The sequence below is a fragment of the Mobula hypostoma genome, chromosome 10 (assembly GCF_963921235.1).
Source record: "Mobula hypostoma chromosome 10, sMobHyp1.1, whole genome shotgun sequence".
Lineage (NCBI taxonomy): Eukaryota > Metazoa > Chordata > Chondrichthyes > Myliobatiformes > Myliobatidae > Mobula > Mobula hypostoma.
This window is the reverse complement of record NC_086106.1, coordinates 26143853-26158126: the sequence shown is the minus strand read 5'-3', so window position 1 is coordinate 26158126 and position 14274 is coordinate 26143853. Positions and strand designations below refer to the sequence as shown.

The 14274-nt window shown below is 47.4% G+C and overlaps 1 protein-coding gene across 6 annotated transcripts in view; it reads right to left on the bottom strand.

Annotated features, from left to right (window-relative positions):
- tep1 (telomerase-associated protein 1) overlaps window positions 1-14274 on the bottom strand; it is a 139307-nt gene that overhangs the window by 107334 nt on the left and 17699 nt on the right. For all 6 annotated transcript variants that reach the window (XM_063060160.1, XM_063060158.1, XM_063060159.1 and 3 more), the window contains exons 7-9: window positions 12047-12168; window positions 11330-11487; window positions 3284-3393 (exon numbers count right to left, since the gene is read on the bottom strand). In XM_063060160.1, coding sequence (XP_062916230.1) covers window positions 3284-3393; window positions 11330-11487; window positions 12047-12168 — 390 coding nt within the window. The remainder of the gene's footprint in view (window positions 1-3283; window positions 3394-11329; window positions 11488-12046; window positions 12169-14274) is intronic.

The following is a 14274-nucleotide window of genomic DNA, read 5'->3' as shown; positions in this document are numbered from 1 at the left end:
ATCAATGCTAATACATCACTCCCAACTCTATGCATCCTGAACTTATGGATAAGTCTTTCATGCCTTATTGAAAACCTTCTGGAAATCCAAGTAAATAATGTCTAACTGTTCACTTCTATCCACTGTGCTCCTTATATCCTCAGGAAGAACTCCGGTAAGTTTGTCAAACAGGACCTGCCTTTGCTGAATCCATGTTGCATCTGCCTGATGTATCCATTTCTTGCCAGATGCCTCATTATTTCTTCTTTAATGATAGCTTCAAATATTTTCCCAACTACAGATGTTAAACTAACTGTGATATGGTTATCTGCTTTTTGTCTACATCCTTTCTCAAACAGTGGCATGAGATTCGCTGTCTTCCAATCCGCCAGGACCTGCCCACAATCCAGAGAATTTTGGAAAATTATCACCAAAGCCTCTACTACAACTTCTGCCATTTCTTTCAGTACCCTGGGATGCATTCCATCAGGACCAGGACACTTCTCTCCCTTCAGGCCCACGGTTTGCTCAGCACTACCCTTGGTGACTTTGTATGCATGAGCTTTTAGTGTGATGCCTTCTTTTATTTCCTTAGTTATCCAAGTCTGGCTCTCTCCACCCTTGCTGTTCTTGCTTTTAACTGGAATATACTCTCGTTGAGCACCATGAAAAATCTCTTTGAAAGTCTTCCACTGTTCCTCAACCATCCCACCGTGTCGCCTGTGGCTGCCAGTCTACACGAACCAAATCCTCCCTCATCCCATTGTAGTCTCCCTTGTTTAGGCATAATACATTGGCTTTCAATTGAACCATTGCACCCTCCATTTGCATGAGAAACTCAATCATACAGTGATCACACTTTCCAAGAGGATCCCTAACTACAAGATCACTAATTTAATGTGTCGCATTAAAGAGGACCAGATCTAAGACAGCACCTAGATCTAAGCTTCCTTGTAGGTTCAGTACCATGCTGTCAAGAAAGTAATCACAGATGTATTCTATGAAGTCACCCTCAAGACTGCCTCGATTCACCCAATCTATGTACAAGTTAAAGTCCCCCAAGATAACTGCAGTTCTATTCTAACATGCCTCAGGTCTTTCTCTGTTTATTGCCTTTGCCACTGTAATATTATTTGGTGGCTGATAGACAACTCTCACCAGTGATTTTTTTCTCTTTACTATTCCTAATATCTACCCAGATGGATTCAACAATCTGCTCCTTAGATTTTACATAGTCTCTTACTATCGCCCTGATCTCATCCTTAATTAAGTGCTACCCCACCTCCCTTACCTTCCTGCCTATCCTTCTGTATTACCCGACATCCCTGGATATTTAATTCCCAGTCCTCTCCACCCTGCAACCACATTTCTGCAATGACCACTAAATCACACGCCTTTCTACTGATTTGTGCCACAAGTTCACTGACCTTGTTTCGAATACTACGGCCATTCAGATAAAGCACCCTTACACTCATTGTGCTTTTAAAATCTTGTAATCTTTTACTCTTTTGCACTTGACTATTCCTCACTCCACTCTTACTTTTCCTTTTTTTAATTTTTGCTTTTACTTTATCCACACTTTTCTTGTTTACTTTATCCATACTTTTCCAATCTGGTGAACCTAGCCCCTACTATTGAGTTTAAAGCCCCATCAGCAGCCCTAGTTACGCGATTCGCTAGGATCCAGGTCCCATCACGGTTCAGATGGAGCCCGTCCCATTGGTACAGCTCCCTCCTTCCCCAATACTGGTGCCAATTTCCCATGAATTCAAACCCACTCCTCCCACTCCAGTCCTTCAGCCACACAATAAACTCTCCAATCTTCTTGACCCTGTGTCAATTCGCACATGGCTCAGGTAATAACCCAGAGATTACCACCTTGTTGATTCTACTTTTTAATTTATTCCCTAGCTGCTCAAATTCCCCGAGCAGAACCCCTTTTCTTGTTCTACCTACGTCGTTGGTCCCCACAAGGACCACGACAGCTGGATCTTTCCCTTCTCACTGTAAATTCCTCTGCAGGTCAGATACGATGTCCCAAACCCAGGCACCAGGCAGGCAACACAGCCTTCGGGACGCTCTAGCCCTGTCTATTCCCCTGACTGTACTATCCCCAATTACCACTACATTTCTCCTCTCTCTCATCCTCTCGAATGGCTCCCTGAACTGCAGTGACACAGTTAGGTTATTCATCCTTCCTACAGCCCCCACTCTCATCCACACAGGGAGCAACAATCTCAGACCCGTTGGACAAGCTCGAGGGCTGAGGCTCCTCCAGCACTGTCTCTTGGATCCCACTACCCGACTCACTCGCAGTCACACCCTCTTGTTCCTGACCACAGACCGAATTTGAGGCAGCTAATCTAATTGGTGTGCCTACCACTTGAAACAGAGAATCCAGGTAACTCTCCCCCTCCCTGATTTGTCACGGAGTTTGAAACTCAGATTCCAGGTCATCAACTTTGAGCCCGAGTTCCTCGAGCAGCCAACACTTGCTGCAGATGTGGTCACCAGGAACCACAATGAGGTCCACCAGCTCCCACATCATGCAGCTACAGCACATCACCTGATCCTGCATCATCCCTAATTTATTTAATTAGCTACAATTTATTGATTTTTTTTTATTCAACCACTACAAAAGCCTTATCTCCTACTTACCTGTGCCTCCTCGCCAAAGCCTCAAGTTCCCACTCATACACTGGTCCACTCACACAATGACCGCTCTGCTTTGACCCTGCTTTACTTTTATTTGCTCCTGCTAATCAACTGCGAATCAATTGGTCCACTGCTAGTGCGCTGAGCCCCGTGAAACGCTCTTTTTTTAAACTCTTCTCCCTGACCTGTGTGAAACTCTCTCTCTGCGAATCAAGTGGTCCACTGCTGACATCTACACCTCACCAGATGCCCCTCAGAGTCCCGACTTCACTCTGAAAAACCCCAGCAGAGGTCCTCCTCAGAGGCCCCGCCTCCTCTGAGTTCCTGTCCACTTAGACCCTAGAGACCCCCCACCTCTTCATAGAGCCCGTCCCTCACTGCCAAGAAGCCATGCCCCTTCCCCCAACCTGCGCCCTCCATCCTGTCCAAGGCCCCACCCCCTCTCCTAACATTGCAGGCCATACGCACAACCCCCACCTCTCCCGTCCCTGACCCCATCCAGCATCCCACTGCTGTTCCAGGCCCTGGCCCCCTGCTTGCCACCGCCCTGCCCCGCTCCTCCAACCATCAATCCCTGCCCATCTTCCCCATCAGCACCTTAAGTGGTAGATGGGGAGGGCAGTTGTCAGAAGTGGGATGCCTCACCCACCTTGTCCGAGAGCCTGGAGAGGATCAGCCGGTGGTGACGTGGACTCAGTCCGCAGGTGATGATATTCCGCAGGTTACGGAGGGTGGCCATGAAGGGCAGCTTCTGGTTATCTGTGGGGTGGGGGGGGGGTGCGACAGGATGGAGGAGGGGGGTTGGTGAAGAGATCCCAGTGAATTTACTTCATTTGGAATTGACCAAAATAAAAGCAGGCAACACAGGCGACGAGTGGCAGTTGAAAGACTCCAAACCGTACCTTACAAGTGCCAGGAACTGGAGCTATCTGGCAAGATTAAGCCAATGGCATTGAACTGTCTCAGTAAAGTGGCAAGCGTGAGCAAAGACCCCACCCACCCCAGATATCCTCTCATCTTTCCTGCTTGCAATTAGATGTGAAAGCATGTACCTCCCCCTCCATGTACTCTATCTATACAGCTTACTGCCTTGGGAAAGCAGTAGAATCAAAGACCCTACCCACCCTGGACATTCTTTCTTCTCCTCCCCTCTCCTATTAGGCAGAAGAGACAAAAGTCTGAAATCCTGTACCTCCAGGCTCAACGACAGCCTCTTCCTGGCTTTTGCCTCCTGAACAAGTAGAGCTCACCAGGCCTCTACTTCATCAGGAAGCTAAAAAAAATTGGCACGTCCCTATCAACCCTCACCAATTTTTATTGATGCACGATAAGAGAACATGCTACCTGGATGAATCATGGCTTGGTACGGCAACTGCTCTGCCTGCAATCCCAAGAAACAACAGAGTTGAGGACACAGCTCAGCACTTCATAGAAACGAGCCTCCCTTCCACGGACTCAGTCTGTACTTTCCACCATCTTGGTAAAGTAGTCAACACAAACGAAGGCCACATGCATGAACGCTACTGGCATGAACAGACGATTTGCTGACTGGCAGGAGGCAAAGAGTGGGAATGAAGGAGGCCACATATGCCACTGATTTGTGGCGTTCCGCAGGGGCTGTGACAGCTTCTTTTCGTGTTTTGATGATGAATTGATGGCCTTGTGGCCAAGTTTGTTGGCAATATGAAGATAGGTGGAGGGGCAGATGGTGTTGAGGAAGCAGGGAGTCTGCAGAAGGACTGAGACAGATTGGGAGAATGGGAAAAAAGTAGCAGATGGAGGAATAAAGGCATAGACAATTTTATAACTGTGGAGGAAATTCATAAGTCAGAAGTGCAAACGGTCCTCGTGCAGGATTCCCTAAAGGTTAACTTGCAGGCTGAATCAGTGGTAAGGAAGGCAAATGCAATGTCAGCATTCATCTTGAGAGGAACATAAAAGCGAGGATGTAACAGTGAGGCTTTATAAAGCCTTGGTCAGACCACACTTGGGTGGCTTTTGAGCAGTTTTGGGCCCCTTTTCGAAGTAAACACATGCTGGCATTGGAGTGGGTCCAGAGGAGGTTCATGAGAATGATTCCAGAAATGAAAGGGTTAACATCTGAAGACTGCTTGTTGGCTCTGTACCCGTACTCGCCAGAGTTTGGAAAAATGCAGTGGGGGGGGGAGGGGAATCTCACTGTAACCGATCCAATATTGAAAGGCCTAGACATAGTGTATGTGGAGAGGATATTCCCTACAGTGGGTGAGTCTAGGAGTAGAGGGCACAGCCTCAGAATAGAGGGAATCCACAGAACAGAGATGAAAAAGAATTTCTTTAGCCAGAGGGTAGTGAAATTGGAGAATTCACTGCCACAGACGGCTGTGGAGGCCAAAGCACTTTATATACTTAAAGTGAAGTTCACAGATTCTTGATGAGTCATGGCCTCAGGGGAGAAGGCAGGAGAATAAGGTTGAGAGGGATTATAAATCAGCCATTATGGAAAGGCAGAACAGCCTCGATGGGCTGAATGGCCTAATCCTGCTCGATGTCTTGTGGTCGCATCACAGACGTTCTGTCTTCTCCCATCAGGCAGAAGGTACTGAAACCTAGAAGCTTGTACCACACTGCTCAAGGACAACTTTGAGCTTATTGAATTCAGACACTTCAATGGACCTCTCGTATGATACAATGGACTCTTGCTCTCTTTCTCTGTATATGTAACACTGTTTTCTGTATCCCATTATCTTTATTCCATGGACTACCTCCATGTACTAAAGTGGTCTGAACAGATAGCACGCAAAACTGTTTTTCACAGTATCTCAGTACATGCGACAATGATAAACCAATTTACCGCCTAACTCCCCAAAGCTTGTCCACCGTCACCAAGGCACAAGTCAGGGAAGTGACAGGGCAGTTACAGAGAGGGAGAGGGACAGTGTACAGATTCAGTGAGGTGCAGCAAGTACCGGGGCAGGGTCCGGCCTAGACTGAGACGTGACAAGTAACACTGGCACCACATGGGGACACGGGACACAGCAGCACACTCGATCGGCACCCCTTCCTCAGTCTCTCGCCCACTCTGCCACCAACGTACAGCGAGCACAGTGTTTACCGTCGACAGGATGCATTGTGGCAGCTCACTGCTCCTACCAACCCTCCTCCCCCACCCCCAGCTGGACGGGTGAAGGCAGCAGAACCAACGGAGGACAGTACCTCTTGGAAGTTGCCCTCCAAACCACCGCGCGCATCCTGACTTGGAAATATGTGCCCGTTCCTTCCCTGTCACTGGGTCAGAATCTTGGAAGTAACATTGTGGGTGTAACCAACACTTCAAGGGCTACAGCAGTAAGGCAGCTCTCACCGCTTCCCATGGGCAACTGGGAGAAGCAATTAAATGCCGGAGCAGAGTGCAAAGGCCACATGCCTTGAATGAGTAAAAGTTAGACATATCTTTGGCCTGAAGCATAGAACAGTACAGTCCATGATGACATACCGACCAATCAATCTACATCAAGATCAATCTAACCCTTCCCTCCTATGTAGCCCTCCACATTTCTTTCATCCGCATGCCCATAAAATTCTCTTCAATGTTCCGAATGTATCTGTCTCTACCAGCAGACCTGCAGGGTGATTCATGCACGCACCCCTCTCTTTGTAAAAAAATAACCACCTTTGACATCCTGCCTGCACATCGTAAAATTATGCCCTCTCATTTGGCCGTTTCCTCTTTGCCAAAAAAAAAGGTGTCAGTACCCCAAATCAACTTGTACACCTCTATCGAGTCACCTCTCACCCTCTGCCGCTCCAAAAGGAAAAGCCCCAGCTCACTCAATCTTTTCTCATAAGACACGTTCTCGAATCCAGGCAGCAGCCTGTTAAATCTCCTCTTCACCCTCTCTGAGGATGCTACATCCTTCCTTGGATGAGGCAAACAGAATTGAATACAATACCCGAAATGTGGTCCATTTTCTCCCCACAGGCACTGTCTGACCAAGGGAGTATTTATAAAACCTTGTGACTCTATTTCTGACCTGAAGAATTGTTTTCTTTCGTTGCGTTTCAACGACTAATGCCACCGTCCTGCCTTGCGAATCACCTTTCCCTTGCCCGCATGGGAAACATAGAAACATAGAAAATAGGTGCAGTAGTAGGCCATTCGGCCCTTCGAGCCTGTACCGCCATTCAGTATGATCATGGCTGACCAACCAACTCAGAACCCTGCACCAGCCTTCCCTCCATACCCCCTGATCCCTTTAGCCACAAGGGCCATATCTAACTCCCTCTTAAATATAGCCAGTGAACTGGCCTCAACTGTTTCCTGTGGCAGAGAATTCCACAGATTCACCACTCTCTGTGTGAAGAAGTTTTTCCTAATCTCAGTCCTAAAAGGCTTCGCCTTTATCCTCAAACCATGACCCCTCGTTCTGGACTTCCCCAACATCGGGACAAATCTTCCTGCATCTAGCCTGTCCAATCCCTTTAGGATTTTATACGTTTCAATCAGATCCCCCCTCAATCTTCTGAATTCCAACGAGTATAAGCCCAGTTCATCCAGTCTTTCATCATATGAAAGTCCTGCCATCCCAGGAATCAATCTGGTGAACCTTCTTTGTACTCCCTCTATGGCAAGGATGTCTTTCGTCAGATTAGGGGACCAAAACTGCACACAATACTCCAGGTGTGGTCTCACCAAGGCCTTGTACAACTGCAGTAGTACCTCCCTGCTCCTGTACTCGAATCCTCTTGCTATAAATGCCAGCATACCATTCGCCTTTTTCACCGCCTGCTGTACCTGCATGCCCACTTTCAATGACTGGTGTATAATGACACCCAGGTCTTGTTGCACCTCCCCTTTTCCTAATCGGCCACCATTCAGATAATAATCTGTTTTCCTGTTTTTGCCACCAAAGTGGATAACTTCACATTTATCCACATTAAATTGCATCTGCCATGAATTTGCCCACTTACCTAACCTATCCAAGTCACCCTGCATCCTCTTAGCATCCTCCTCACAGCTAACACTGCCGCCCAGCTTCGTGTCATCTGCAAACTTGGAGATGCTGCATTTAATTCCCTCATCCAAGTCATTAATATATATTGTAAACAACTGGGGTCCCAGCACTGAACCCTGCGGTACCCCACTAGTCACCGCCTGCCATTCTGAAAAGGTCCCGTTTATTCCCACACTCTGCCTCCTGTCCGCCAACCAATTCTCTATCCACATCAATACCTTACCCCCAATACCGTGTGCTTTAAGTTTGCACACTAATCTCCTGTGTGGGACCTTGTCAAAAGCCTTTTGAAAATCCAAATATACCACATCCACTGGTTCTCCCCTATCCACTCTACTAGTTACATCCTCAAAAAATTCTATGAGATTGGTCAGACATGATTTTCCTTTCACAGATCCATGCTGACTTTGTCCGATGATTTCACCGCTTTCCAAATGTGCTGTTATCACATCTTTGATAACTGACTCTAGCAGTTTCCCCACCACCGATGTTAGGCTAACCAGTCTATAATTCCCTGGTTTCTCTCTCCCTCCTTTTTTAAAAAGTGGGATTACATTAGCCACCCTCCAATCCTCAGGAACTAGTCCAGAATCTAAAGAGTTTTGAAAAATTATCACTAATAGAACATAGAATAGGACAGCACAGTACAGGCCCTTTGGTCCACAATGTTGTACCGACCCTCAAACCCTGCCTCCCATATAAGCCCCCACCTTAGATTCCTCCATATACCTGTCTAGTAGTCTCTTAAACTTCACTAGTGTATCTGCCTCCACCACTGACTCAGGTAGTGCATTCCACGCACCAACCACTCTCTGAGTAAAAAACCTTCCTTTAATATCCCCCTTGAACTTCCCATCTCTTACCTTAAAGCCATGTCCTCTTGTATTGAGCAGTGGTGCCCTGGGGAAGAGGCGCTGGCTATCCACTCTATCTATTCCTCTTATTATCTTGTACACCTCTATCATGTCTCCTCTCATCCTCCTTCTCTCCAAAGAGTAAAGCCCTAGCTCACTTAATTTCTGATTATAATCCATACTCTCTAAACCAGGCAGCATCCTGGTAAATCTCCTCTGAACCCTTTCCAATGCTTCCACATCCTTCCTATAGTGAGGTGACCAGAACTGGACACAATACTCCAAGTGTGGCCTAACCAGAGTTTCATAGAGCTGCATCATTACATCGCGACTCTTAAATTCTATCCCTCAACTTATGAAAGCTAACACCCCATAAGCTTTCTTAACTACCCTATCCACCTGTGAGGCAACTTTCAGGGATCTGTGGACATGTACCCCGAGATCCCTCTGCTTCTCCACAGTACCAAGTATCCTGCCATTTACTTTGTACTCTGCCTTGGAGTTTGTTTTTCCAAAGTGTAATGCATCCACTATTTCTTGGGCTACTTCCTTAAGCACTCTGGGATGCAGACCATCTGGCCCTGGGGATTTATCTGCCTTTAATCCCTTCAATTTACCTAATGCCACTTCCCTACTAACATGTATTTCCCTCAGTTCCTCCATCTCACTGGACCCTCTGTCCCCTACTATTTCCGGAAGATTATTTATATCCTCCTTAGTGAAGACAGAACCAAAGTAGTTATTCAATTGGTCTGCCATGTCCTTGCTCCCCATAATCAATTCACCTGTTTCTGTCTGTAGGGGACCTACATTTGTCTTAAGCAATCTCTTTCTTTTCACATATCTATAAAAGCTTTTACAGTCAGTTTTTATGTTCCCTGCCAGTTTTCTCTCATAATCTTTTTCCCCCTTCCTAATTAAGCCCTTTGTCCTCCTCTGCTGAACTCTGAATTTCTCCCAGTCCTCAGGTGAGCCACTTTTTCTGGCTAATTTGTATGCTTCTTCTTTGGAATTGACACTATCCCTAATTTCCCTTGTCAGCCACGGGTGCACTACCTTCCTTGATTTATTCTTTTGCCAAACTGGGATGAACAATTGTTGTAGTTCACCCATGCGATCTTTAAATGCTTGCCATTGCATATCTACCGTCAACCCTTTAAGTGTCATTTGCCAGTCTATCTTAGCTAATTCATGTCTCATACCTTCAAAGTTACCCTTCTTTAAGTTCAGAACCTTTGTTTCTGAATTAACTATGTCACTCTCCATCTTAATGAAGAATTCCACCATATTATGGTCACTCTTACCCAAGGGGCCTCTCATGACAAGATTGCTAATTAATCCTTCCTCATTGCTCAATACCCAGTCTAGAATAGCCTGCTCTCTAGTTGGTTCCTCGACATGTTGGTTCAAAAAACCATCCCGCATACATTCCAAGAAATCCTCTTCCTCAGCACCCTTACCAATTTGGTTCACCCAATCTACATGTAGATTGAAGTCACCCATTATAACTGCTGTTCCTTTATTGCACACATTTCTAATTTCCTGTTTAATACCATCCCCAACCTCACTACTACTGTTAGGTGGCCTGTACACAACTCCCACCAGCGTTTTCTGCCCCATAGTGTTATGCAGCTCTACCCATATCAATTCCACATCCCCCTAGCTAATGTTCTTCCTTTCTATTGCGCCAATCTCCTCTCTAACCAGCAATGCCACCCCACCTCCTTTTCTTTCATGTCTATCCCTCCTGAATATTGAATATCCCTGAATGTTGAGCTCCCATCCTCGGTCACCCTGGAGCCATGTCTCTGTGATCCCAACTATATCATATTCATTAATAACAATCTGCACTTTTAATTCATCCACCTTGTTACGAATGCTTCTTGCATTGAAACACAAAGCCTTCAGGCGCGCTTTTATAACTCTCTTAGCCCTTATACAATTCTGTTGAAAAGTGGCCCTTTTTGATGCTTGCTCTGGATTTGTCGGCCTGCCACTTTTACTTTTCACCTTACTACTTTTTGCTTCTACCCTCATTTTACACCCCTCTGTCTCTCTGCACTGGTTCCCATCCCCCTGTTGTGAACTAACCTCCTCTCGCCTAGCCTCTTTAATTTGATTCCCACCCCCCCAATCATTCTAGTTTAAAGTCACCTCAGTAGCCCTCACTAATCACCCTGCCAGGATATTGGTCCCCCTCGGATTCAAGTGTAACCCGTCCTTTTTGTACAGGTCACGCCTGCGCCAAAAGAGGTCCCAATGATCCAAAAACTTGAATCCCTGCCCCCTGCTCCAATCCTTCAGCCACGCATTTATCCTCCACCTCATTGCATTCCTACTCTCATTGTCGCGTGGCACAGGCAGTAATCCCCAGATTACTACCTTTGCGGTCCTTTTTCTCAACTCCCTTCCTAGCTCCCTATATTCTCCTTTCAGGACCTCTTCCCTTTTCCTACCTATGTCATTGGTACCTATATGTACCACGACCTCTGGCTCTTCACCCTCCCACTTCAGGATATCTTGGACACGATCAGAAATATCCCGGACCCTGGCACCAGGAAGGCAAACTACAAACTACCATCTGGGTCTCTGGACTGCGTCCACAGAATCACCTATCTGACCCCCTTACTATTGAAAGTGTTGGTAGATTGCAGAGTTAACACTCCCTGCGTGGCTCCAGCCTTTCTGTGGGATTGATCCGTCAGTCTCAAGGTGAGCAGTGGGTGGGATAAAGGTGAATGTAGTCGTGGGTGGTTTGAATGGAAGACGCGAGGAAGGCCCAGAGGATTGGATGGCACCCTTCCTGACCGTGCCACTAGTGATAAAGCTGTGAAGCCAGTGTCCTACCTATCAGCCGCTCCCAGACTTTGGCCGTGTTGCCGTGCAGCGAAAGCTCCCTCTCCCACGTCTCCGGAACTGGCAGCTTCATCCTCTTCCCGGCTCTCTGGGAATCCCAGGGCCCAGGCAGACGGCTGCGAGAGAATGACTGCAGATCCGAAGGGTACCTTTTGGGGTTGGGTGGGGAGAAAGAATGCATTTCAAAGTGATATGGACAGAGAGACGGAGAGAGGGAGGGAGAAATGGATAGACAGAGTGAGACAAAGAGATGCAAAAGAAAAGACAAAGGCAGACAGACAAAGGGGGAGGGTGGACAGGGAAGGGCAGAGAGAGGCAGAGGGAAGGGGTGATGTATCGCAATGTAATATGTGACAGATGACAATTTTTCATAATAAAAACTGTTCTCCACAATTCACAAACACCGCCATAGCGTTGCTGTGTACATTTTAGGAGAAGGTGTCTGAGGTAATTACGTCAGTGTAAGGCGACTGCTTTTGGTTTGTTTGTCATGGAAGTAAAGAGCTGCGGTTTATATTAAGCACATAAAATGAATTTTGTATGTTTTAGTTGCAAAATCCTACAAGGTGAGTTGGGGGGGGGCGTTGTGGGGAGGGAGATGTGGGGCGGGGAGATGTGGGGCGGGGAGAGGATAGACAGAGAGACAGTGCATGATACAGCCCTCTCCCAGAGACACTTTCCCCACCATCACTGTTGGCCAACTCTCACCTTCGACCCAACAGACACATGATTTGATTGGCTGGCTCCTTCAGATGCAGCCATTGGACAAGCTTCTTCAGAGTGAACGGCATGGTCTTCGCAACATCCCGGTTTGGAACACATTTGCCCCTCTGGTGGTAAGAAAATAGGAACATTACTCCCTAGAAAGCCCTGGATCCCTAGGTTTTACCTGCCCTCGATTAACTCTTCCCATTCATACCCACTGTACACAATCCCAACAAACCCCCACCCTTTCCCATTTAATCTGACTGTACACAATCCTAATGGACTGCATCCCTTCCCATTCACTCCCACTGCACCCTATTCCCAATGGACTCGACCTCTTCTTATTCATTCCACCATGCACAATCCCAATGACCTCCACCCCCAGCCATTCACTCCCACCATACATAATCCCAATAGACCCCACCCCTTCCCATTCACTCCCACCATACACAATCCCAACAGACCCCACCCCTTCCCATTCACTCCCACCATACACAATCCCAATGGACCGCATCCCTTCCCATTCACTCCCACCATACACAATCCCAATGGACCGCATCCCTTCCCATTCACTCCCACCATACACAATCCCAATGGACCCCACCCCTTCCCATTCACTCCCACCATACACAATCCCAACAGACCCCACCCCTTCCCATTCACTCCCACCATACACAATCCCAATGGACCCCACCCCTTCCCATTCACTCCCACCATACACAATCCCAATGTACAACACCCCTTCCCATTCACTCCCACCATACACAATCCCAATGGACCCCACTCCTTCCCATTCACTCCCACCATACACAATCCCAATGGACCCTATCCCTTCCCATTCACTCCCATCATACACAATCCCAATAGACCCCACCCCTTCCCATTCACTCCCATCATACACAATCCCAATGGAACCCCACCCCTTCCCATTCACTCCCATCATACACAATCCCAATGGAACCCCACCCCTTCCCATTCACTCCCACCATACACAATCCCAATGTACACCACCCCTTCCCATTCACTCCCACCATACACAATCCCAATGGACTGCATCCCTTCCCATTCACTCCCACCATACACAATCCCAATGGACCCCACTCCTTCCCATTCACACCCACCGTACACAATCCCAATGGACCCCACCCCTTCCCATTCACTCCCACCATACACAATCTCAATGGACCCCACCCCTTCCCATTCACTCCCATCATACACAATCCCAATGGACCCCACCCCTTCCCATTCACTCCCAGCATACACAATCCCAATGAACTCTACCACTTCCCATTCATTCTTACTGTACATGAAACCAACGAACCCCACCCTTTCCCATTCACTCCCACCAGAAACAATCCCACTGAAACACACAACTTCCCCTTCGCTGCCTCCCAACAGACCCCACATGTTCGGTTGACCCCCATGTCGTGCAGACCTACACTGGGACTGGGAGGCACCCCATTCATAGAAAACATAGAAAACAGGTGCAGGAGTAGGCCATTTGGCCCTTCGAGCCTGCACCGCCATTCAGTATGATCATGGCTGATCATCCAACTCAGAGCCCTGTACCTGCCTTCTCTCCATACCCCCTGATCCCTTTAGCCACAAGGGCCATATCTAACTCCCTCTTAAATATAGCCAATGACTGGCCTCAACTGTTTCCTGTGGCAGAGAATCCCACAGATTCACCACTCTCTGTGTGAAGTTTTTCCTAATCTCGGTCCTAAAAGGCTTTCCCCTTATCCTTAAACTGTGACCCCTCATTCTGGACTTCCCCAACATCGGGAACAATCTTCCTGCATCTAGCCTGTCCAATCCCTTTAGAATTTTATACGTTTCAATAAGATCCCCCCTCAATCTTCTAAATTCCAGACAGTATAAGCCTAGTCGATCCAGTCTTTCATCATATGCAAGTCCTGCCATCCCAGGAATCAATCTGGTGAACCTTCTTTGTACTCCCTCTATGGCAAAAATGTCTTTCCTCAGATTAGGGGACCAAAACTGCACACAATACTCCAGGTGTGGTCTCACCAAGGCCTTGTACAACTGCAGTAGTACCTCCCTGCTCCTGTACTCGAATCCTCTTGCTATGAATGCCAGCATACCATTCGCCTTTTTCACCGCCTGCTGTACCTGCATGCCCACTTTCAATGACTGGTGTATAATGACACCCAGGTCTCATTGCACCTCCCCTTTTCCTAATCGGCCACCATTCAGATAATTATCTCTTT